At 37.5% G+C, this 27,061-nt stretch overlaps 1 protein-coding gene across 2 annotated transcripts in view; it reads left to right on the top strand.

Moving 5' to 3' along the window:
* The window catches only part of JMY (junction mediating and regulatory protein, p53 cofactor), a 103,992-nt gene that overhangs the window by 53,440 nt on the left and 23,491 nt on the right, over positions 1 to 27,061 (top strand). For both annotated transcript variants that reach the window (XM_046665836.1, XM_046665837.1), the window contains exons 3-6: positions 796 to 946; positions 15,773 to 15,942; positions 25,948 to 26,113; positions 26,824 to 27,011. In XM_046665836.1, the coding sequence (XP_046521792.1) occupies positions 796 to 946; positions 15,773 to 15,942; positions 25,948 to 26,113; positions 26,824 to 27,011 (675 nt within the window). The remainder of the gene's footprint in view (positions 1 to 795; positions 947 to 15,772; positions 15,943 to 25,947; positions 26,114 to 26,823; positions 27,012 to 27,061) is intronic.

Genomic DNA, 27,061 nt, shown 5'->3' with positions numbered 1-27,061 from the left:
GTTTTTTTCCATCATCCTAATATGGTGTTACTAACTTCTCGTTTAATTTTTAGCGGTCTTGTATATGGTAAAGAAGGCTGGAGTGTGCAAAGGATCCATTGCTGTTCTTGCTGGATTGGACCTTTCTTACGTGTTAAACATACCTGTGTGGTGCTTTTATATTTTATATTACTAGTGTCACTTTTGTGAATTTTATTTTAGTGTTCACGTGGTATACCCCTGTCCATCGTTTGATTTTCAACTTTCCTTTGTCCTTTTATTTTAGTTGTGACTCTTGTAAATAATACATAGCTGATTTTTCTCTGTTGTTTTTATCCAAAGTCCTTCAGTAAGTAGCTGAACTGATTTTTATATATTTTCAGTCTTAAAATCTGAATTTTCAATTATTGCATTTATTTGTCAGTTAGTAAATAAATATTTTATTGGCACAAATAATTCTTAACCTGAAAATATAATTATCATAAAGGAGGAAATAAATTTCTTCTTACTTCAGTACCTAAAAATAATGTCTTAACATTTTGCTCTGTGTCCTTTGTGTATATATGAATGGAGGAGAGAAGGATGAAAAAGAAGGTAGAGGAGGAGGAAAGGGGAACAAATTTCTGTGTCAGCTATCTTCAATGTTATTGTTCATTTACTTGTTTTGTAAATTAATTGCTATACTATAGAGCAGGGAAAACAAATATTTGTTTTAGCCCCAGGCACAATGCATGATACGTAAACAGTCAGTAAATATTTAAGGAATGAATAAAAGAAAGAAACGAACTTCTTAATTTTTCTTTCTCTTCTCTCAAGATTTCCATGGAGAATGACTATCTGGGTCCCCGAAGAATTGAAAGTCTACAAAAAGAAGATGCTGACTGGCAGCGGAAAGCTCACATGGCTGTGCTCTCAATTCAAGATCTTACTGTCAAATATTTTGAAATAACAGCTAAAGCTCAAAAAGGTGAGTTTCCAAGTAAAATTGTCCTTGTTAGGTATTTTTGAAAATGAGCGCTTTAAGTATTTTATGTTTGCAGTAGTTATATAGAAAAGCATATAAAGACCACTTACATCCCAGCAGTTGAAGAAGATCACTACTAACAAATTAAAGTATATCCTTTAAGTCTTTTTCTAGGCATATATGTTTACATATACCCCATACTTAAAAAAAATAATAGTAATGGGATATTGGTATAGCAAAGTTCAATTCTGACACTAACCGTTCACAGTTGCAGACCCCACAGCTTAAAGGCACAGTCACCAATAAGGCTGCCCTCACTTTAGACACTGCTTGCAAATTTGGGGGAGTCCCCAGGCATCTGCACTTCTAACCAACTGGCTACAAATTTAGGAGTTCCCATAGCCCTTTTAGGTTCGATAATTCGCACAGTGACTAGCAAAACCTAGGAAAGCACATACTTAGGATTACAGTTTATAAAGGATACAAATCAGGACAAGCCGAATGAAGAGACACATAGGGCAAGGTCAGTGAAGGTCCATTCCTTCCAGCTCCCTTCCATAGGTGGCCACAGAAATCCTTCCATGGCTCCTTGATAGGCAGTTTAAAAATCACTGCTATTCATTATTTTAATAACGTGTCCATCTACGTGGCATTTATGTAGTTTAGCATTCAGGCTATTCTTTCAGCAAATCCATGGTTCCTTAAAAATTTCACTTGAAGCGCTTTATTCCTTCAGAATGCCAGTGCTGAATGAGAATGCCTTCCTTGATTCCTTAGCATCATTTGGCATTGTCATTAAAAAAATAAAACTGACAATTTGATAGGTGAAGAACAGTATCATGTTTTTAAATTTTGCATTTCTTTGGTTATTACTGAGTGTTGATCTTTTTTGTTTTCATGTAATAATTAGTATTTTCATACCCTTCTTTTTTTCCAGTTAATATCTTTTGCCTGTTTTTCCATGGTGGTGGTTTTTTCTGGTGTCCCTACGAGCTTTGTATATTATATTCATTGATATTTAAATTATTGTTATATATTAATTCTTTGACATCTGTTGCAAATATCTATTCCAAAATTTCCTTTTAACTTCTTTTAATTACACAAATTTTATTTGTAAAAACCATCAGCTTTTAAGAATGATTTTTCTTTAAATCTTTATGTTAACTTAGCTTGTTGCATTTTCTAAAGTAAGTTTCTGTATTCCTCCAAATGGTTAAACCCTACTCTACCTGGACTTCTTTCTGAACTGTTTTCTAATGATATGCTTCTTCTGTCCTTGTGCTGTAATTATTGTAGCTTTATAATAAAATTTATTACCCAGTTTATCAAATAACCCCTCATCATTACTTTTCAAATTTTTCTTGATTATGCTCAATTATTCTTTCCAAAGATAGTATTGTAATCTTTGTTTTAAAAGTTGAAATTATTTCTTTTCAAACTAATGTAATTCTGATCAGAACTGCAATGTCTTAGACTTTGACAAGAAGATTTTAATATTCATGTAGAAGAGTAAATTCTTGGTTTATTTCTATGTTGATAGGGTAATTTGAGAAAAATATTTGTGTGGTTGGTATATCCTGCCATGTGTTTGTCTCTGTTTTCTTCAGGGAAGCTTTGTAGCATTTTTGTTTTTTATCTAGGTTCTACACATTTCTTGTTTAGTTCACTTCTGGATGTGTTTTTTTGTTAGGTTGTATTTGAGGAAGGTTAGCCCTGAGCTAACTACTGCCAATCCTCCTCTTTTTGCCAAGGAAGGCTGGCCCTGAGCTAACATCTGTGCCCGTCTTCCTCTGCTTTATATGTGGGATGCCTACCACAGCATGGTGTGCCAAGCAGTGCTATGTCTGTACCTGGGATCTGAACCGGCGAACCCTGGGCCACTGAAGTGGAACATGCGCACTTAACTGCTGCACCACTGGGCTGGCCCCTAGACTTTTTTTTTTTTTCTTTGAGGAAGACTAGCCCTGAGCTAACATCTACTAATCCTCCTCATTTTGCTGAGGAAGACTGGCCCTGAGCAACATTCGTGCCCATCTTCCTCTATTATTTATGTGGAACACCTGCTACAGCATGGCTTGCCAAGTGATGCCATGTCTGCACCTGGGATTCGAACCGACAAACCCCAGGGTGCTGAAGCTGAATGTGCACACTTAACTCCTGCGCCACCGGGCCAGCCCCCACTTCTGGGTATTTTATGTTTTATTTTTGTTAATATGGTTGTGAAAGGGACGTTATTCCTTTTAATAGGTTTTGAGCTTTATTTTTTAATCTTCAAGTCATCTTAGTGATTTCTGTTTGTTGAAGAGTAAAGTAAATGTGGTTTGTTTCTGAGATTTAATAAAATACTTCAGATAGGTGCAATATGGTTAATACAGTATTTGGATACAAGTGCTTTCTTTCATTCTTTTAAGATATATTTTAGTCAACCATACGTTTTGTTTTAATGTTAATGTGAGTGATTTTGTGCATAGACGCTGGAAAACGTGTCTCACCCATGATGCTTATCATTACTTTTTAAACTCCTTTTATAGTTTCAGCCATCAACGTTAACGTGTGCCAACTTTCCTGTTCCTGAAATATGCATTTCTGGCTAAGCAGGTGTCAGTATTAGCTTAGAAAGTTTTAAGTAAACCATACTATTTGCCTCCCCATCCTCATTTTTGTTAGAAAGATAGTATAACGCCATTAAAGAAATTTGAAAATCACGTGTACTCTGTTACTCTGCCACCATTCTTCATCTCCTATTCTTTCATGTACATATCAAATGCAAAAGTATTTTTCATTTAAAAATACATTATATTAAGATGGGATATTTCTACAGAGCTTGCTGACATTAAAAGAATAATAAGGGAATACTGCAAACAACTCTCTGCATGCAAATTCAGCAACCTAGGCAAAATGGAACAATTCATTGAAAAACACAAGCTACCATGACTCACACAAGATGAAATAAATAACCTGAGTATCCCTATAACCATTAAAGAAATTGGATTTGTAGTTTAAAATGTTCCAAAAAAGAATTCTCCAGGCCCAAATGGTTTCACTGGCAAATTTTACCAAACATTCAAATAGTAATACCAGCTCTACACAATCTCTTCCAGAAAACAGAAGAGGAAGGACTTCCAATTTATATTAAATGAGACCAGCAATACCCTAAGTCCAAAACTGTACGAAGACAGCACAAAAAACCAAAACTACGGACCAGTATCCCACATACATAGATACAAAAATCCTAAGCGAAATATTAGCAAATTTTAAAATATTTTTAAAATGCTTTAAAAAATTAGCAACCATGACCAAGGCAGGGTTTATCCTGGTTCAGTATTTGAACACCAATCAGTATAATTCACCATATTAAAAGTCTGGAACAGTGTTTTTGAACTGGGGTCGATTGTGCCACACAAAAGGACATTTAGCAATGTCTGGAGACATTTTTGGTTGTTGCAACTAAAGAGCATGTTACTAGCATCTAGCAGATAGAGACCAGGATTATGTTAAACATCCTATGTTGCATGTGGCAGCCCACCCTGCATCAAAGAATTTTATGGCCCATAATGTGAAAAATGCTGAGATTGAGTCAGCATCATGGCAGAGTGAGCTCTTCCCTTAGACTCTTCTCACCTAAGATACGATGAAGAGGATCTTCATATACCAACAGAGGGCTTTCACACAACACAAAAGACGTCTGAGAGACCCACACAGCCAGTGGTGTTGGATCCCCTAGAAGAAGTGGAAGGAGGTAAGGGGATCTCCTCTCCCTCCCCTAATGGCAGCAACCCAGGGCACAGGACTGCATGCAGCTCTGAGTGGCGGGGGGGAGGGGTGGCCCTCTGCAGGAACACCTTCACTCTCCAAGTTTCCTCAAGCCTGTGGGAAAGCCCCATACAGAGGTGACTAAGGTATTGTGGGCCTGTCTTCATCAAGCCAGCACCACAGGAGAGCAGATAGCAAGAGCAGAGTAAGAATGCCCCTGGCATCTTGCAGGCAAAAGGAAGCACCCCTCCCCCTGCCCGGTGCTCCATCTCAGCTTGTTGGCCAGAACACTCATGCATACCACAGAAAAGCAGCAGCTTTGAGCAAGAGAGCTGGGGGTCACGTGGGCTCAGAATACACAGGTCTTGACGACCACCCAGTGGTGGCAGGTGGAATCTGCGACCAGATACTATCACTATGTGGAGGCACAAATCCACACCATGAAACAGATTGAAAAAATATATATTAGTACTCCAGGACAGAAGGAAAATGACAAGCACCCTGAAATTTATAATCCAAATGACAGAGAATTCAAAATAGCTATCATAAAAAAACTCAACAAGTTACAAGAAAATTCAGATAGTTCAATGAAATTAGGAAATTCTTCACAAAAGAGGTTGAAACTGTAAAGAAAAACCAATAAGAAATGTTGGAGATGAAAAGCACAGTGGATGAGATGAAACTCTGGACTCCATGAATAACAGAGCTGATATTATGAAGGGGAGGATTAGCAGTCTAGAGGACAGAAATATCAAAATTCTTTAGATGGAGGAGGAGAGAGAACTAAAACCGAAAAGAAATGAAGAAATTCTCTTGAGAAATGTCTGACTCAATTAGGAAATACAACATAAGGATTATAGGTATTCTAGAGGAAGAAGAGAAAGAATGGAGTGGAAAACATGTTCAAGAAAATAATAGCTGAGAATTTCCAAACCTGGTTTAGGAGCTGGAAATACCACTGAAAGAAGCCGATAGAACTCCTAATTATATCACTGTCAAAAGATCTTCTCCAAAGCATATAATAGTAAAGCTGGGAAAAGTCAATGACAAGGAAAAAATATTAAAGACAGCAAGATGAGAAAATAGAAAGGAACCCCTATCAGGCTTTCAGCAGATTCCTCCGCAGAAACCTTACAAGCTAGGAGAGAATGGAATGATATATTCAAAATTCTGAAAGACAAAACTTTCAGCCAAGAATACTCTGTCCAGCAAAAATATCCTTCAGATATGATGGAGAAATAAACAGAAAATAAATAAAAGCTAAGGGGGTTCATTGGCACAAGACCCACCCCCCCCCCCCCCCCCATTACAAGAAATACTCAAGAAGGTCCTCATGCATGAGAGGGGAAAAAAAAAGCATTTACAAAGCCTCAAGCAAGCACATGAATAAGTAGACAAAATCAGAAAGTTGCAGCTATCAAAACAGCTTAGCAAACAATTAAAAAAGGAAGGGAAACATAAAAAAATAAATATAGCCTTGTCATTTAAACCACAAAATCACAACACAAGATGGAATAAGTTGTGACAATAATGTAGAAGGGGAAAAGGAGAAGGGATGGTATCGGCTTAGTTTCAGGAAATAAGAGTCTATCAGAAGATGGACTATCTCATCTGCGAGGTGTTTTTATACAAACTTCATGGTAACCACTAAACAATCAGAAGAGAGACACCAATCACAAATAAAGAGAAAGCTAAGAAAAACAACATAGAGAACCTACAAACTGAATTGTGGTCTGAAATACACAGGACGAGAAACAAGGGAAATGCAGAAGAACTGGAAAACAAGTGATAAAATGGGAGCATTAAGCCTTCACATATCTGTAATCACTCCTTATGTAAATGGATTGAATTCTCCAATCAAAAGACACAGAGTGGCTGGATGGATTTAAAAAAAACAAGAGCCAACAATATACTGCCTCCAGGAAACAAATCTCAGTTCCAAAGACAAACGCGGGCTCACAGTGATGGGATGAAAGATGATACTCCAAGCTAATGGCAAACAAAAGAAAGCAGGTGTTGCCATACTTATAACAGACAAAGTAGGCTTCAAGATAAGATGAGTAACGAGAGACAAAGAGGGGCAGTATATAAATGATAGAGGGACACTCCACCAAGAAGACAAAACACTTAAAAATATATATGCACCCAACAGAGGAGCACCAAATTACATAAAGCAACTGCTAACAAACCTAAAAAGAGATATTAACAACCATACAATAATAGGGGATCTTAACACCTCACTTAAATCAACGGATAGATCATCCAGACAGAAAGTCAACAAGGAAATAGTGGATTTAAACAAAAAACTAGACCAGGTGAACTTAATAGATATGTATAGAACACTGCATCCAAAAACAGTAGAATACACATTCTTCTCAAGTGCACATGGAGCATTCTCAAGGTAGACCATATGTTGGGAAACAAGGCAAGCCTCAATAAACTTAGGAAGTTTGAAATCACATCAAGCTTCTTTTCCAAACATAATGCTATGAAACTAAAAATCAACTACAAGAAAGAAGGTGGGAAAGTGACAAAGATGTGGACACTAAACAGCATGCTACTAAACAGCCAATGGATCATTGAAGAAATTAAAGGAGAAATCAAAAAATATCTGGAGACAAATGAAAATGAAAATACACCACACCAACTCATATCAGATGCAGAAAAGCGTTTCTCAGAGGGAAATTCATAGCAATACAGGCCCACCTTAACAAACACAAAAAATCTCAAATAAGCAATCTTAAACTACACCTAACAGAATTAGAAAGAGAAGAACAAACCCCAAAGGATGGAAATAATAAAAATCAGAGCAGAAATAAATGAAATTGAAACAAAAAAAACCCAGAAAGGATCATTGAATCAAAGAGCTGGTTCTTTGAGAAGATAAACAAAATTGACAAACTCTTAGCCAGACTCACTATGAAAAAAGAGAGAAGGCTCAAATACATAAAATCAGAAATGAAGGAGGAAAAATTGTAACAGATACCACAGAAATATAAAAGATTATGAGAGAATACTATGAAAAACTATATGCCAACAAATTGGACAATCTAGAAGGCATGGATTAATTGTTAGATTCATACAACCTCCCAAAACTGAATCAAGAAGAAATAGGTAATCTGAAGAGACCAATTGTAAGTAAAGAGATTGAAACAGCAATCAAAAACCTCCCAAAATATAAAAGTACAGGACCAGAAGGCTTCTCTGGAGAATTCTACCAAACATTCAAAGAAGATTTATTACCTATCTTTCTCACACTATTCAAAAAATTGAGGAAGATGGAACACTTAATAACACATTCTACAAGGCCAACATCACCCTGATACCAAAGCCAGACAAGGACAACACAAAGAAGGAAAGTTACAGGCCATTATTGCTGATGAACCTAGATGCAAAACTCCTCAACAAAATATTGGCAAACTGAATACAGCAATACATTAAAAAGATCATGCACCATGATCAAGTGGGATTTATACCAGGGATGCAGGGATGATTGAGCATTGGCAAATCAATCAGTGTGATACACCACATTAACAAAGGAGGAATAAAAACCATATGATCCTCTCAGTAGTTGCAGAGAAAGCATCTGACAAGATCTAACATCCATTTATGATAAAAAACACTCTCAATAAAATGGGTACAGAAGGAAAGTACTTCAACATAATAAAGGCCATGTATGACAAACCCACGGCCAACATCATGCTGAATGGGGTAAAACTGAAAGCCATCCCTCTGAGAACAAGAACAAGACAAGGGTGCCCACTCTTGTTAATCCTATTCAACATAGTACTGGATGTTTTGCCCAGAGCAGTTAGGCAAGAAAAAGAAATAAAAGGAATTCAAGTAGACATTGAAGAAGTGAAACTTTCACTGTTCTCAGACAACATGATTTTATTCAAAGAAAACCCTAAAGAATCCATCAGAAAACTGTTAGAAATGATCAGCAACTACAGCAAAGTTGCAGGGTATAAAATCAACCTAGAAAAATCTGTTGCATTTTTGTACTCTAATAATGAACTAACAGAAAAAGAACTCAAGAATACAATCCCAACAAAAAGAATAAAATAGCTAGGAATAAATTTAACTAAGGAGGTGAAAGACCTATACAATGAAAACTATAAGACATTATTGAACAAAATCGATAATGACATAAAGAAATGGAAAGATATTCCATGCACATGGATTGGAAGAATAAATATAGTTAAAATGTCCATACTATGTAAAGTAATCTGTAGATTTAGTGCAATCCCAATCAGTATCCCAATGACATTCTTCATGCAAATAGAATAAAGAATCCTAAAACTCATATGGGGCAACAAAACACCCCAAATAGCTAAAGCAATCCTGAGAAAAAAGAACAAAGCTGGAGACATCACAATCCCTGACTTCAAAATAGACTACAAATCTATAGTAATCAAAACAGCATGTTACTGGTACAAAAACAGGCATGCAGATCAAGGGAAGAGAATTGAAAGCCCAGAAGTAAAACCACACATCTGTGGTCAGCTACTCTTTGACAGATGAGCTAAGAACATACAATGGAGAAAGGAAAGTCTCTTCAGTAAGTGGTGTTGGGAAAACTGGACTGTCACATGCAAAAGAATGAAAGTAGACCATTATTTTTTGCCATACACAAAAATTAACTTAAAGTGGATCAAAGACGTGAAGATAAGACCTGAAACCATAAAACTCCTAAAAGAAAATATAGGCAGGACGCTCTTTGACATTGGTCTTCGAAGGCCCTTTTCGAATACCATGGCTACTTGGACAAGGGAAACAAAAGGAAAAACGTAAGCAAGTGGGACTTCATCAGACTAAAGAGCTTCTGTAAGGCAAAGGAAACCAGAATAAAAACAAAAAGACAACCCATCAACCGGGAGAAAAAGTTTTAAAATCGTATTTCCAACAATGGTTAATCTCCAAAATATGTGAAGAACTCACACAACTCAACAACAAAAAACCAAAAACCCAGTAAAAAATAGGCAAAGAATATGAACAGACGTTTTTCCAAGAAAGATATACAGATCACCAATAGGCACATGAAAAGATGTTCATCATCACTAATCATCAGGGAAATGTACATGGAGACTACACTTAGGTATGACCTTACCCCCATTAGAATGGCTGTAATCACCAGGACAAAAAATAAGAAATGTTGGAGAGGATGTGGAAAAAAGGGAACCCTCCTACACTGCTGGTGGGCTTGCAGACTGGTGCAGTCACTATGGAAAACAGTATGGAGATTCCTCAAAAAATTAAAAATTGAAAAAATACCCAGCTATCCCAGTACTGGGTATTTCTTCAAAGAACTTGAAATCAACACTCCAAAGTAGCATATGCACCCCCATGTTCACTGCAGCATTATTCACAATAGCTAAGAAGTGGAAGCAACCCAAGTGTCCATTGACTGATCATTGGATAAAGAAGATGTGGTCTATGTATACAATGGAATGCTACTCAGCTATAAAAAAGGGACAAAATCATACCATTCTCAACAACATGGATGTACCTTGAGGGTATTAGGTTAAGTGAAATAAGCCAGAGAAAGACAAACACCACTTGATTTCACTTATGTGGAAGGAAGGAAGAGGGTTAGGGAGTGGACACAAGGAGTGAAGGGGCACACGCATATGGTGACTCACAAAAGTGCTCTCCAACGGAGATTTGACAGCGTCATCAACTGTTGCGACTTCAATTAAAAAAATGCTGAAGTTGAGAAACCCTAGTTTTGTTTTTTATAAAAAGCATGATCAATCATATCAATAGATGCTGAAAAACATTCGACAAAATACAACATCTATGTGTGATGAAGATACTCAACAAACTAGGTATAGAAGGAAACTTCCTTAACCTAATAAAGGAATCTACAGAAACCCTACAGCCAACATCATATTTAATGGTGAAAAGCTGAATGCTTCCTCCCTTAAAATAGGTAAAAAGTCAAGGATGTCCACTCTCACCACTCCTATTCAAGAGAATGTAATAAATCTTAGCCAGATCTCTTAGGGAAGAGAAAGAAATAAAGGCTTATAGTTTGGAAAGGAAGAAATAAAATTCTCCCTTTTCATGAATGACAATATTGTTACTATAGACATTGGTATGGAATCTACTTTTTTAAAACTCTTGGAACTAATAAATGACTGTCTCAAAGTCACAGGAAATAAGGTCAACACAAAAGTGAATCATATTTATCTGTACAAGTAATGAACAATTGGAAATTGAAATTTAAAAAATAATACCAGTAGGCCTGGCCACATGGGCGAGTGTTTAAAGTTCTGTACACTCCACTTCAGCAGCCTGGGGTCACAAGTTCGGATCGTGGACGTGAACCTGCTCCACTCACTAGCCACGCTGTGGAGGTGTCCCACATAACAAAAAAATAGAGGAGGATTGGCACAGATATTAGCTCTGGGCTAATCTTTCTCAAGTGAAAAAAGAGGAGGATTGGCAGTGGATGTTAACTCAAAGCAAGTCTTCCTCAAAAGAAAAAAAAATCATTTGTGTTAACTTTTCCCAAAATGAAACACTTAGGTATAAATCTAACAAAACATAGACAGGATTGGTATGCTGACAGTTACAAAACACTCGTAAAAGTCATCACAGACGTAAGTAAATGGATAGACACATTCTGTTCATGGATTAGAATACTTAACATAGTAAGGATGTTAGTTCTTCCCAAAGTGATCTATATATTTAACACAATCCTTATCAAAATACCAGCAGGATTGTTTTGTAGATATTAACAGGCTGGTTCTAATTTATGTGGAAGGGCAAAGGAACTACAATAGCCAAACAGTTTTCAAAAAAACCCAAAACAACATTGGAAGACTCACACTACCTAATTTTACAAATTGCTGTAGACTTACAGTGTCATGGTATTGTGGAAGGGATAGACACGTAAATCAGTGCGAGAGAACAGAATACAGACATAAACTCCCAAAGCATGGCTATTTAATCTTTGATAAAGCAGATCAATGGAAAACAATAAATAGTATTGAAACAATTGGTCATCCATATGCAGAAAAATGAACCTTGATCTAAATCTCACACTTTAAACAAAAGTGAACTCAAAATGGATCTAAATGTAAAACTATAAGACTTCCAGAAGAAAACATGAGAAAAATCTTTCTAAGTTAGAGTTAGAGAGTTCTTAGCAATGACACCACAAATACGAGATAAACTGTAAAAGAGAAAAATCTGTAAAAGATAACTGTAAACGATAAAATGTAAAAGATAAAAATGATAAAGAGTGTGAACTGTAAAAGAAAAAATTGATACAATGAATTTTATTAAAGTTAAAAACTTTTCCAGGCACTATCAAGAAAATGAAAAGATGAGAGTATTTGAGAGAAATATTTGCAAATAACATTTGTGACAAAGGACTTATATCCAGAATATATCAAGGACTCTTAAAACTCAACAGTAAGAAAACGAACAATCCAATTAATAAGTGGGGCAAGGACTTGGGCAGTTTTCCAGAGGATAAAGAAGGCAAATAAGCACTTGAACAGATGTTCAACGTCATTAGTCATTAGGATAATGCAAATGAAAACCAATGCAATGAGGTACCAATGCATGCCTATTAGAATGGCTAAAATAAAAAATACAGACAATACCAAGTGCAGACAAGGGTACAGAGTAACAGGAATTCTTCCTGCCTTGCTGGTGGGAATGCAAAATTGTATAGTCTCTCTGGAAAAGAATTTTGCAATTTCTCATAAAGATATACTTACCGTATGATCTAGCAATCCCCCTCCTGAGTATTGGCCCTAGAGCAGTATGACAGTTTTTAAAATAAAAATTAAAAAATAATGCATTATATTAATGTTTCTTTGAACGTTTAAAGATCTTTCCCTACTGTGAACTATTTTTATGATAACTGTGTACTTAAACTTGGTTTAGTCTGCTTTCTAGATGCACTCTTCTCTAATGTTTAAAAATAGTCTTTGCATTATGATTAAAAAAAATAACCATTATAGAAAAGTTAGAATATTAGAGGAAAAACAAATCTAACTCTGTAATCCTGCCAACCTTTTGCAGCTACTTTGTATATCTGTCAGTTCTTTTTCTCCACACATGATTTATTACATAAATGCAATGAATCTGTATTTATTTTCGTGCATAGTTCATAGTTTGTTGGTTCTGATTCTATACAGTTTTGATTATTGCTCTTATTTTATACTTTGCTTCTCTGATTTCAGGCAAAACATTTTTCTTTGTGATGAGCATCATTCTAGGGTTCCAAGTGCTTCATCAAAGTCATTTTAGACTTCTTTGTATCTCACTTCTGGTGACTTTATTTATCCTAGCAGGTAGCCTTTGAGCCTAAATACAGAGAGAGAAGTATTTAGTTTGCTTGACCTTTTAATTTGCCTTTTCTAAGCATGTTTCTCTCCTCCCCTGTAAGAGAAACAGAGCAAAGATCTCTGTATGGATTTATGCTACTGAAAGTAATAGCCCTACTTTATGTTTCCAATCAGAAGGTAACTTTCTACTTTCTCTTTTTAGAGGAGGAATAAAACAGACCCCTTTATTTCTTTCCTTGCATAACCTTCATTTCTTTCCAGGTGTAACCTAATTTTCATGTATTACTGCTTAGCTTTTAAAAACATCTTAAATGGGCCTGTTTCAGACAAGGATACATATGTTAGTACATTTAAGTTTTTTTGTAGATTTAACATGATTCCTTGTAAACACCAGGACTTTGTTGCCTTCAGAGGTTTTTAACATATAATGATCATCATAGAATATTATTACAGGGTTATTTTCCCAATAAGGTAAATGATCAGCTTAGCAAGAATCTTTATTCTTAGCAGCAGAGGAAGAGAAGACTCTGATTTAGAGGTTTTCTGTTCTAGGAGTATTCCAAGCATTCTACGTTCATAAATAATTTTCTTCATTACCTTCATATTCCTAGACTGTTGGAAAGTAATTCCAAGTGAAATGAACAGCAGTTAGATGTAAGAAAACGTTCTGTCCAAAGATGTTGGAAGACAAAGTATTGGCTAGCTCTCATAGTAGATTACAACCTGAGCCTGATTTAGGACAGGGATCTGCTCCCTAGACGTGGTCCTGAAGTGGGGAGCAAGAGAAAAGGCTCCCAGCTGTGAGGCTGCAGAATGTTCGACTGTGTGCTGGGATTACAAGCTCAGGTAGAAATGGTAGAGGTAATAGACTAGGGGGTGAGCAACTTGGGTGTTAGATTGAACTCTCCTACCATAGGTGTGTAACCCCTCGATTTTGTGTATCTACATAGAAGGTATTGACAATGCATACCTTACCTATTCCATAGGATTCTGGGCAGATAAGTAGAGATAACATATGGAAAAAGTGCTTTGAAAATAATATATCATCTGAATATGAGTGACTGTGGTGGTGTATGCATGAGAGAGAAAAGAAATGAAACAGAACAGACCATCTATTCGATTACTTTTACCATGTGAAGTGGGAGAGACATTTGAGGACCTATCATTTTCTAAATTCCCTCCAAAGCCTTCCGACTAGGTACTGTATTTCTTTACTTTTCTATTTGAGGGAATTGAGCCCAAGAACAGTTTCAGTTTCTTGCCAAAAGTTACACACCAGCTATGGGTGGAATTGGGAATTTGACTCCAAATCCCCTGCTGTTTTTTTCCTACAGTGTGCTACTATATTGATCTTATGGCTGCATAAATGTTATAACACAGTTTGGAAAGATTGACAGAAATTAAAAATGGTGGAATCATTTCACATTCAACCAACATGAGTAGATTTCATTTGTTAGAAACCCTAAAATTGAGGTTCAGAGCAAGATTATGAATTGAAAATATTACCTCCTATATGTTAGCGTTTAAAAGCCACAGAAAAACACAGAGAAACCAAAAGAACTGATATATTTAGAGGAGATTCTAAGTTAGCAAATTCTTCATCTGTTATAATAGGAACTCAACAGATCATTTTTTTAAAGACTAAATTAAGAAATAGCAATTTTCTTGTATGGAAGTAACCACCAGAAGCGATTAAAAGCTGGTTGCATTTGGGCATTGGGACTAAGGGTAGGGGAGAGCTGAGCATGAGAAACTGCTCTTTTTTTGTTATAAGCCTGTCTGTGGTTTTAATTTTTAAGTGTGTACATGTGTCATTGCAAAAATTATTAAGATTTTATAAAATTCTGAGGCAAAGTTTACTGAGATATACTTCTTTGCCAAAGAAGGACATAGTTAGGACATAGTAGCAGCACAAAATTATCAGTTAGCTCTGAACATATAAAAGAAACTACTAGGGAAGGGGTCCTGACTTAAAGATTACATTGGTACTAATCAGATTGCCTGCCTCTTTATGATAATTAAAACATCTCTCTGAGCTGTTGAAGTGTTGGGGCCTAAGGATGGTTGGGTTAGTTGTATAAGGACTCTTGATGAACCACTGACTTACTGCTGTCGGTGACAAAGTTCTTTAACTGGAAGATAGTAGCTGTTTGATTGCCAAGAAATACCTTTTGAACTAGGCCTCTATTGTGGCAAACTAGAAAGTTCTTCCTCCCTTTCTTGTGTGTGTTGTGGGGTGGGGTTGAGTGTCTTTCTTGGGACTTGGTTGGACCACTCTAACTCACCTGGACATTAACATCTGGGATTTATTTCTCCCTACATCAAATTATTATAGTACTTTTGGAGGACTCAGAATGGTAAAATTTAGCACATGGATTTAATTAATTTTAAGTAATCTTGAATAGTTATGGCTCTCATTTCAACTAACATACCCAGGAAAAAGTATAGACACTCACAGAATAAAGTTTTTATAGAAACTTTGAAATTTAGTAACCCTGGACGTGTGAAAGAGTATTTTAAAAAGTTTTAAAATTAATCTGACCACTCAATTTTATCTTCAGAAAGTTATTTCTGAGGATGATTATTTAAAATTCTTATTGAAGACAGTAGAGAGAATCGAAGATATTGTTGAATTATATTTTAGAGCTATAATTTATCATGGGGTAGGATTTGTGTGTTTATCTTTGAGTGTGTGGTCACTGAAAACTAAGACTTTCAAATGCTTTAGGTTTTATGTCTTAATGTCTCTTTAAAAAATTATTATTAATAGCTGTGTACGATCGAATGCGAGCTGATCAGAAGAAATTTGGTAAAGCATCATGGGCAGCAGCTGCTGAACGTATGGAGAAACTCCAGTATGCAGTTTCTAAGGAGACTCTGCAGATGATGAGAGCTAAGGAGATCTGCTTGGAACAGAGAAAACATGCACTGAAAGAAGAGGTAATGAAAACCATCAGAAAAATACAGAAAATTTAAAATACTTAAATATCTACATTGGTCATTTGCTGATAGTTTTTCTAAGTATTAGATGAAGCAAACATTAGGGTCTAGGAGTACGAGACTTTTGAAAATAAGGAAAGTATGTAGTTTTAATAGTGAGTGAAGATTAAAGCTAGTGTTAGGGATGAACTCAGGAGGGTGTTCGAGATGGCGTATAGTAAGACTTGATGGTTTAGGCACAACTCTTCAGTTTGTCTTTTGTACCCAGAGTTAAACCCAAAATACTTCAAAGATGAAGTGTTTGAATTATTAAGTTAATTTTGGATTGTTTCCCATTGATTTCATTTATTCATTTTCTGTCTTACTTGAGATAATTAATAATTAATTGTATCATACATTATTTTATTAAGTCATTTTTGGAAAAAAATGAAATCACATTCTTTTTTGCCTATATGCCATACATAAAATATTTCTAAAACCAAACTCCTTTATTTCTCCATAGCAGGTGTTCCTCAGATCGCCCCTTTCTGTTAAGGCCCCTGCTTCTTCAGCATACTCCAGGCCCAAACTTTAGGGTCACCTTTAACTCTTCCCTTTCCTTTGCCTTCTTTTTCTACCTTTTGGAATTCTGCGCAACTCAGATGTCCCTCGTCAGTTATTCACTCAACAAACATTAAGTGTTTTTGCCAGGAATTACAATGGGTGATGGGAATAAAGACATGTTTAATACCCCTTGGCTTCCTACTTCCTCCGCCCACTTTTCAAAGCCATTTTTTTATATTTTTAAGATTGACACCTGAGCTAACAGCTGTTGTCAATCTTTTTTTTTTTTAATTGCTGTTTCTCCTCAAATCCCCCCAGTACATAGTTGTTTATTTTAGTTGTGGGTCCTTCTAGTTGTGACCTGTGGGACGTCGCCTCAGCATGGCCTGATGAGTGGTGCCATGTCCACACCCAGGATCCGAACTGGTGAAACCCTGGGCCACCGCAGCAGAGCCTGTGAACTTAACCACTCAGCCACGGGGCCAGCCCCTCAAAGCTATATTTTTAAAGCATGAATAAAATGCAGTCGTGGTATTTAGAGTTCTTAGAGTATGGTGGGGCAAGACATGTGCAGTGTGAAAATGAGCTGTGAGGTAGGCAGGTATCACTGTATACAAAGTGGATCACTGGTGGAGTGCTCAGCTTTGACCAGAGGGTCATAGGTGCAGACAGCTGCATGTTCCAGGAGTCCCAGTGGGGACAGGAAGGGTCAGTCAGCCCAGTTATCTGGAGAAGGAGTAGTGAGAAATGAAGTTGGAAAAGTAAGTGAAATTTGGGGTTGGCCCTCCATGCCCTGCCAAGGAGTTTGAATCTTACCCCAAAACAGTATGGAGCCACTGTAAGATTTTAATCCAGGAGTACCACGATCAAATTTGTTCTTATGAAGTGTTACTCTGGCCAGTTTATAGCGGATTGGTTGGAGGGCCATTCTTAAAACCTGAGCCCATTTCCTTACATGGAAACTCTGCTTTTCAGACAGGTTTGTTGCTGACAACAGAAAGCAAAGCTTTTCTCACAAATGAGGGTAAATATCAGGAATTTGGACCCTTAGCTCAGTAATGAAAGAAGTTTAGGTTAAAGGCAACAGAATTGGGAAAAGTTAAACCTATGTTATGTTTTGGCAACCTGAAATTGCTGCTTTCAAAACTGCTCAGGTTGTTGCAGGACTTTCCTGGGCAGTTGAGCACTGAGTAAAGGCAGGTTGGTGACGGTCAGATGCAGATGGCACGTGCCTGTGCCCCTGAATGTACGTGGGCAGTGCCTGTGTTCACAGAGCACCGCAGTCTTGAACAGACTGGTAAAGGAGGCAAGAAAAGTAGGGGTTTCGTTGGGCAGAGCAGAATGAGCTGGCTGAGGCAACTGAAGTTATGTTGTTTAAAAAGGGCAATTACGCTTCAGAAGGATTAGGTAAGAAGAAAATCGTTTAATTCATCCTTAGATTTGTTGTACTTTGTAGCCCAAAATGTTTTTTTAAATCACATCATTGAGACATAATTCACAAACTATGTAAGTCACCCATTTGAAGTGTGCAATTCAGTCGTTTTTTTTGTGTGTGTATTAACAGAATCATGCAACCATCACCACAGTCTACTTTAGAGTGTTTTCATCACCCCAAAATAAACCCATGCCCATTAGCAGTCATCCCCCATCTCCCCTCAGAGCCTCCCCAGCCCTAGGAAACCACTATTCTACTTTCTAGCTTCATAAATTTGCTATTCTGGACATTGCATATAAATGGAATCATAAAAGCTGTAAGTGTTTTTACTGTTGTTTTCACGTAGCATGATGTTTTCAAGGTTCACCCACGTTGTGGCGTGCATCAGTGCTTAATTTAGGTTTTTTTGCTGAGTGAGCCTCCATTGTGTGGTTATATCACGTTTTATGCATGCATCAGTTGATGAACATTTGGGTTCCTTCTGCTTTGGGAGCTATTATGAATGATGCTGCTGTGAACATTCAGGTGCAGCTTCTTATGTGGACATTGATTTCCATTTGTCTTGGTGTATATTTAGGAGCAAAGCTGCTGTTTAACCTTTTGAGGAGGTGCCAGACTGTTTCCAAAGCAGCTGTACTTGTTTACATTTCCACTACAGTGTATGAGGGTTAGAATTTCTCCACATCTCTCTCTACATTATCACTAATACTTTTTATTATTTGTGTTTTTTAATTATAGCTGTCTTGGTGTGTGTGAAGTGGTATCTCACTGTGGTTTTGATTTGCGTTTCCCTGATGGCATGTGATGTTGAATATCTTTGTGTTGTGTGTTTGTTGCCCACAAAGGTATCTTCTTTGGAGAAATGTCTATGCAGATCTTTTGCCCTTTTTTTTTTTTTTTTTTTTTGAGGAAGATTAGCACTGAGCTAACTACTACCAGTCCTCCTCTTTCTTGCTGAGGAAGCCTGGCCCTGAGCTAACATCCGTGCCCATCTTCCTCTACTTTATATGTGAGACGCCTACCACAGCTTGGTGTGCCAAGCGGTGCCATGTCCGCACCGGGGATCCGAACCAGCGAACCCAGGGTCACCAAGAAGTGGAATGTGCGAATTTAAGCACTGCGCCGCCAGGCCGGCCCTCTTTTGCCCATTTTTAAATTGGCTTATTTTGTTTATTACTGAGTTGAAAGAATTCTTTACATATTCTACATAGAAGTCTTTTATCAAATATATGACTTGCAAATATTTGCTCCCATTCTGTGGTTTTCCCATATTGGTTTTTAAAATGTTGACTATATATTTGTGAAAGTAATATATTTTAGTCTCTAGAGGAGAAAATGTCGTCTCCATTTTTATTAATGCAGCTTTATATAAAATTCATTGCTTTATGAAACTCTTTTTGGCTTAGGAGATATAGCAAGATAGTCCTCATTGACATTTTAAAAGCGTATATGCTTATGTACTCTTGTTGAAAAAATAGTATATGAGGTAACCTGTAATGTATCATGGCTGTGATTTAGAAAGAAATCTTTTTGTTAATGGATTTTAAGTTGTGACTTTGTTTTTCTCTTACATTTTCTTATTTGCCACTATTGTTAAAGGTAAAATTGGAACTTGTCTTGTCCTGGAACTTCTTCACACTTTATATTCAAAATCTCTTTCCAAGGATTTCAGCCCCCTCTTGCATTCCCCTGAGGCATTTCTACTGCATTCTCCTTTTCTAGTTAGCTTTCTCCTTCATGGTACTAGCTGTCTGGAATTTTCTTAAGTTCCAGAACTTTTAAAACTTAAACTCCTAGCATTTCGTTGCCTGAGAAGTAGAGTAGTACTCTGCCTTCATCACATTCACTAGCTTTGTTGTTCTAACCAGGCTGACATTGAGTTGTAGTGACGACATAGGTGCCTAAAAGTGCTGCTGAGGGTGACATCTGACTACTTGCTGTTCCAAGAAGACTGTTCGTACTGGAATTGATCTAGGGTGGTAGAGGAAGGGCGGGGCTGAGATGGCCCGAGAGTCTGAGATGATTGTCCGTGGGGTCATTTTCCCTGGGGCCATTCCATTACTTTAATAGTTGGTTTTTTAATGTTCTGGATTGTGTTTGAATTCTTCAAAGGATTTGGTAAAACTGTCAGTTAGTCATTCTTGCCAGGTTTATGCTTGTTGTGTGTATATAATACATGTATTGTGCTTTACATACATATGTCTGTGAAGATGTACTGCACCAGTTTTATTAGCATAAATTCAAGCTGACCGCATTACTCATGAGAAGCGGCAAATGTGAGTGATTAAGTCCGTCCCAAACAAACGCTGTGCCGGTGGAGGCTGTCTAACCCAGTGCGACCCTGTGATTTAAGTTAGGAGGAGACTTTTGTTCTTTACAAAAATGGCAGTGTGCTGTGTCTCCTTACGTTATTTTAAAAACAAAAAACTTCTTTCTGATGCGACAAAACAAAACACTTTCAAAATTAAAATTAGAAATTAAATTGAAAATATTTAGTAATATTTGCCAGGAGTATGATGCTGAACTTGAAATAAAATTTCTAAATGCTGAAATGTTAAATATCTCTGAGGCAAGCAAAATTCTATTTGAGTTTTAAATTTTCCTTACACTTAGGAGTAAGTACCATTCCTTTTAATCGATCTCCTTTTTATTTATTTCTGAGTCTTGAGTGTAGTCATTCTTGTCCTTTCTAGGTCACAGACTCCTGCCGATTCAGAATTTGAAAGCTAGGAACACTGACCTCAGGGAAATACATGTATACACACAGCTTTGCCACAAGTTGAGTAGGTTCCCAAATCATCTGTACCTGACCCTCTGATTCCAGATTGTCCTCTGGTGTTCAGATTTTCCCATCAGAAACTCCTGAAATATCAGTGTATTTTTGGCCTAATACTTTTGAAAGAATCCAGGATGAGTTTAATTAGTTGTAGCTGCTTTAAATTACCCTTTAAATAGTATACTCCCCCTCAAGTCCAGACTCAAAAATAACAGCGCCATCTGACCACACACGTACACTTTTGCTTTCAGATCTGCATTCTTCACAGATCACATCAGATATATTTTAAGCCGTTGGACAAGATTAAAAAACACATAATCACGCAGGGTTAGGAGTAGGATGTGTTAGAGGTGTTATTAAAATAAAATTTATCAATGAAATAAGGGGATTCTCTTTGTAGTTATTAACTGAAATAGGAGATACTAAAATTAAGATGCCATCATGAAACAAATCATAGAAAGTACACATCTCTCAATAAACTTGTAGACTGTTAGCTTCTGTAACTACGTTCTCTGGCTAACAGGAGTTAACCTGAAAACTCTGGATTTCACTCCTTGTGGTTGAAGGTTCTAACAATACATCAATGTGCTTTCTTGTCTTGGCAGAGGATTTTAACCGTTCTCCATCCGTTCCTTTTTAAAACTTTGTGATTCCTTGAGGTCATCTCTGTGAACGTAAAAACTGCTAGAATATTGAGCTGAATATATACCACTCCTGAAGCTAGTTCCTTATATTTCGTAATTTTGTCTTTCTCCTAAAAGCATAAGCTAGATTATGATTAATTAAGGTTATATTCCCCTATGTCAGTTTTATTTAAGTCATCAAGTATTTATTGAGCATGTGCAGTATACCATAGTGGATAGAAGTTTAGGATCTAGATAGAACTTCCTGCAATGATGGCAATGTTCTATTTCTGCACTTTCCAATAGGGTACCTGCTAGACACATGTGTATCAAACTCTTGAAATGTGGCTGATGTGACAGAGGAACAGAATTTTTTTATTTTATTTCAATTTAAATAGCCACATGTGTCTTGTGGCTACTATTTCAGATAGAACAACTCTGTAGATCCTGATTCTGCAAACTAACTGCTTATGTAACTGTGGGTGAATTACTTAACCTCTCTGTAAAATATGATATAACTTCTAGGAGGGTTATGATTCCATGAGTTAATGTATATAAAGCATTTAGCACAGTGCCTGGCATAGAGTAAGAAACCAATAAATATTAGATATTACTCTGATCTATGTTAGGTTATTATGCCAGTATCATGGAAGGGAATACAAAGATGAGAAAAATATAATTCCCATGCTTAAGACATTTACTGGAATTTCATATAGGCCTTGTCAAAAAGTTTCAACAGCAAGGAGCTTGCATGTGGACACAATCTGAACAGAGGTGGAGAAGCTGGGGTGCTTCTTCAGGCAGGAAGGCTAGTTTTTTGTTTTTAATTTATTTATCTGTAAGTCTATTCCATATCTGCACACTAGAAATGTTAAAGTCTCTAAGTTCAAAAAGCTAGGTTCCACTCTAAAAGTTTTAATTTATATTACTTAATTATGAAATTCTATTTTAGCTATCTAAATTACATTTTGGTCATGGTTACAAAAAAAAGATAATAGAAATGCTTTAAATATTTCAGGTCCTGTCCATAGTGCTTTAGGTATACTATCTCATTTAATTCTCAACTATAACCCTTTATGCTGTAAGCCCTTAAGCCATTATCTGAACCCCGGAGGCCAGGTATGTTTCAGAATTCTAGATTTTTCAGATTTTAGAAAGGTAATTTATAGCATATAACTTCCAGACGTGTGTTACTATTCCAATAATGAAACAGATGGATATTTACATTAAATGGAATAGAGACTCATATCAATTCAGATTATGTTTTCCTACAAATGGATTATGTGATTAGGTTTTGATAGCAAAGAAATTGTGGATATTTTTAGTTTTCCAAGATTTCTGAAATGTGAAATTCCAGATAATTCTGTCAGCTTGTATGTATTATCCATATTTATGCAGCTGTTATTGGTGGGACCTGTATTTATATTCAGGTTTGTCTGGTTCTAAGTCTTATGTTTTTTCCATCTTTTTCACATAAAAGGGGTAGTATTGATTGAGAGTTTGCCTTTACTGTTATTTCTCTCAGGCTGTGTATGGTTTTTATGCCTACTTTTTGAACCCTCACTCACTTCTTGTTTACTGCGTACTTGATCTCAGACAGAGGTGGGTGCTCAGTGAGTATTTGTTGAATGAATGACTGAACCCACAGATTCTCTGAAAGCTCTGTTGTCACAGCCCCTCACCTGTCATGAGGTTTTCTGTTTCTAGCACAGTGGGGTAAAAGGCAGGACAGAGGTGTTATTAGTGTGTATAAATTGCTTTATATCTGGTTTCATGATATGGTTGTCAAAATAGGTACACGTGAAACCTGTGTCATTATTGTGCATGGTGGAGTGCTCATCTGTGGGGTCAGTAGTATATGGTGTACTTATGCGGGTATATGGACATCCACTGGTACTTCATTTCCTTGCTACAGTTATTGTAAAAACATTTTTCTTCGTTTCTTTTGCATATTTATTAGAATGATGCTCCCTACTTTTGTCTAGTGAAAAGGCCATTCTCCTAGGAATTGGGAGAATTGGGTGTGGCTCCAGCATTGCTGGTGTATTACCTGGGTTACATTGAGAAGTCACAGTTTGCTTTGGGGTCTTGATATCCTGATAGTAGCAGTTTGTTTAAAAGGATGAAAGTGAAGCTGAACAAAATTTCAAGGTAGCAAAGTTTTTGTTGGCACTTGATTGTCTACTTTTTTTTTTTGCTGAGGAAAATTGTCCCTGAGCTAACATCTGTGCCAAACTTCCTCTATTTTGTATATGGGATGCCGCCACCACATGGCTTGATGAGCAGTGTATAGGTCTGTGCCTGGGACTTGAACCCACAAACCCAGGCCACTGAAGTGGAGTGTGTGAACTTAACCACTGCATCACTGGGCTGGCCCCCATTGTCTACTTTTTTGAGCACTTAACCTACATTTTACACTTCCTTCCTGCCCAGGGAAGCACTGCCCCCACATATAACAAAGACACCCAGCTGTGGCACCCACCTTCTCTGCACTGCTCCTTTGTCTGGAATCAGTGCTCCTTCCACTCTGGATTTCTGTTCCCTTAGTTCTGTGGCTGTCAGCTGAGTCAGGTACCGGGAACAAACCAGTCTGGAAACTTCAGATGTTATAGGGCAGGGATTTGGAGCAGCATAGCCTCATACCTCTCCATGCCTTTCACTGAGGATTTCGCTGCCCTATTGAAGTTTAGATAAACCTCAGAGCACCATTTTGGCGTCCCTGATTTCTCTGACTTGTCTCATTCCTTTCTCTTTAGCTTATCCGATAAAAGTCCTCTCTGCTCTGGTCCTGCCATCCTTTTCCTTTGCCTGAGGCCTCCCACTGCCCTGTTGCTTGTTGTCTCAGAGGTTGGGATTTCACAGATCCCTCATCTGTACCTCTGTCTCTGATGGGGTTTTGTCCTTTTGAGCCCAGCCACGGCAAATCAACCTCTGGACTCCCTGGCTCTGAATAGAACTCACTGACCCAGAAGATTGGGGGTGAGGTCACTTCTTGTAAGAAAAATACCCCCTTGCTTTCTCAGTTTGCTATTTGCTATTTGCTGTATTCTGGATCACTCTGCGTCTCAAGTGTTTTTAAAGTACATGGGCCCAGGGCAGGGATCAGAGTACTGCTCTGCTTGCAGTTGGAGTGGCTGACAGTGTGAAGGTGTGTCATCAGGGGCCTGTCCACTTCCTTCCTTAGCCAAAGGAGTGGATAGGAGAGACAGACATGGAGAGTGCTAGCGGAAGCCTTAGCTCAGTGTCCTAAACGTGGCAGGTAATGGTCACTTTTCTGCTGAAGAGAACTGGAGGCGGTGAAGACAGAACTGACAGCCTGGGCCTGAAGGGTGTCCCTGGAATGATCTTAGAGGAAGGTTTTTAGACTCTTGCACACTGAGGTTTTAACTTAACTGATTATAATTCCCCACTTAGAGCCTTCTTAAAGCCTTCTAACATTATATATTTTAACTGTTAGTGTGCTGTGCTCACAGAGAGTGTGGGTGCAGATGGCAGAGGTAGATGCATCCTGAGGCTGTGGTCTCCAGAGTTGGACAAGAGCCCCAAGACAGTGTGTGAAGGGATGTTTGTAATTTAAAGTGAGGCTGGGAGTCTCAGGAAAGAAATCCCTCCACAGTTCCTATTTTGTGACCTAGGACAAAAACAGCAGAATTTCATTTTGTCAGCATTCCCCTCCATGAACCACTGTAATTAAACACCTTGGGGTTTGTTCTGTATTTATTGTTTGTTACCCATGAAATATTTCCTAATGCATCAGGATCATTGGTTACAACTTAGATAATTTAGTAAATATTTACTTATAAAATTTTTATAACGTTTATTAAATAGCACTGCGTTTAATTCAGTGGTTTTTTTTTTTAATGTCTGCCATTATACATTTAGACTGCAGCCTAACTGTTGCTTTGCAGTTCAAAATATTTGCATCAAACCTCATGCAGGACCACCCACCACTTCATGAGACATGGCCAGAAATTTCTGAATCCCACCTTAGGTTCAGTGTCAGACCCTGGATTTACTTAAAGATGCTATTGCATTTACTTAAAGGTACTAATAGTGATCGTTAGCAGTAGATTGCAAGAATTTCCATGAAGAGGAGTTCTGTCTTGCTGCTCCACTCACACTCACTCACCTTGCTCTCTAGTCGACAGATCCTAGAAGCTACCAAGCTGTGACCATGGAGCAAAACACAGCCCCAGATGTGTGGAGTTGACCAAACTTTTACCCTTCTGTTGTAACCCACCCATTATGGCCTAATCGTAGTCATACATCTTATATGAAAAGGATAAATGCATAACTTAGCATGCACTTTTGAGAGTGAAAAGGGACGCTATTAATATTTATGTCAGGACAATTAGAATAATAGATTATCATCCTAAATATGAATAAACTGTAATGTAAATAAACTTTAAAAACTGTATTTTTACCATGTTTGCCTAGTTATTTCCAAAGCCATATGTTTTGATTATTACTGCTTTTGTCTTTTTTAAAATCATCATTTCTTGCCTACAAGTATCTTAGAACAGTTGCTTCATGGATTATCCTGTCTGATTAGTGTTCTTTTCTAATCACAACTTGATTTTTTTTCTTGTCCCCACCAACTAATGTTCTTATTTTTATTTTCGTTGCAGATGCAGAGTTTGCAGGGTGGTACAGAAGCCATAGCCAGATTGGATCAGTTAGAAGCTGATTATTATGATCTGCAACTTCAGTTGTATGAAGTACAGTTTGAAATCTTGAAGTGTGAAGAGTTACTGTTGACAGCACAACTGGAAAGCATCAAAAGACTTATATCGGGTACGTTTAACCACATAAACCCACAACAGATTAAATACGTAGGAAAAATGGACAAGGACATGGTCAGCTACGTTTCTTTTGTTGAGATTAAATAAAGTCTTAATGTAAAACCTTTTTAAGAAGTTCCTAACTGGGGCTGGCGCCGTGGCCGAGTGGTTAAGTTCACGCGCTCCGCTGCAGGTGGCCCAGTGTTTCGTTGGTTCGAATCCTGGGAGCGGACATGGCACTGCTCATCAAACCACGCTGAGGCGGCGTCCCACATGCCACAACTAGAAGGACCCACAACGAAGAATATACAACTATATACCGGGGGGCTATGGAGAGAAAAAGGAAAAAAAAAATCTCTAAAAGAAAAAAAGAAGTTCCTAAAGTCAAACAAGTGGTTTAGTAGACTCCGCAGTGCCAGTATGTGTTATCATACTCCTTGGTAAAAGTTATTTCAGCCAGAATGTGTATTCTCAAAAATGTTGAATTTGGAGGATGAGGGAGGAGGATGATATTTAGCATTTATTGAGCACTTAACTGTGTGCTAGACACTGCTAAGTACTGTGCACACATTCACCTTATAAGGCGTATTTCCTAATAATCACTATTTTACAAAGAAACTCAAGAGGTAATGGCTTTGCCCAAGGTTACAGAGCCCATGAGTGGGTTAGAACCTCATTCTGTCTGGCTTCACAGCCCATGCCCTTGTTGCTCTTCTGTGACAGAGAAGAGAGACGAAGTGGTGTACTATGACACGTACGAAAGCATGGAGGCCATGCTGGAGAAGGAGGAGACGGCCACGTCTGTGCACTTACAGAGGGAAGAGCTCCAGAAACTCCAGCAGAAGGCGCGCCAGCTGGAAGCAAGACGTGGACGGGTTTCGGCCAAGAAAGCCTACCTCAGAAATAAAAAGGTATAATAGGTTAAGTATTTATTGAATATGTAGCCTTAGTTTTAAATCTT

The sequence above is a fragment of the Equus quagga genome, chromosome 7 (genome assembly GCF_021613505.1).
Source record: "Equus quagga isolate Etosha38 chromosome 7, UCLA_HA_Equagga_1.0, whole genome shotgun sequence".
Taxonomy (NCBI): Eukaryota; Metazoa; Chordata; class Mammalia; order Perissodactyla; family Equidae; genus Equus; species Equus quagga.
This window is presented reverse-complemented; position numbering and strand designations above follow the sequence as displayed.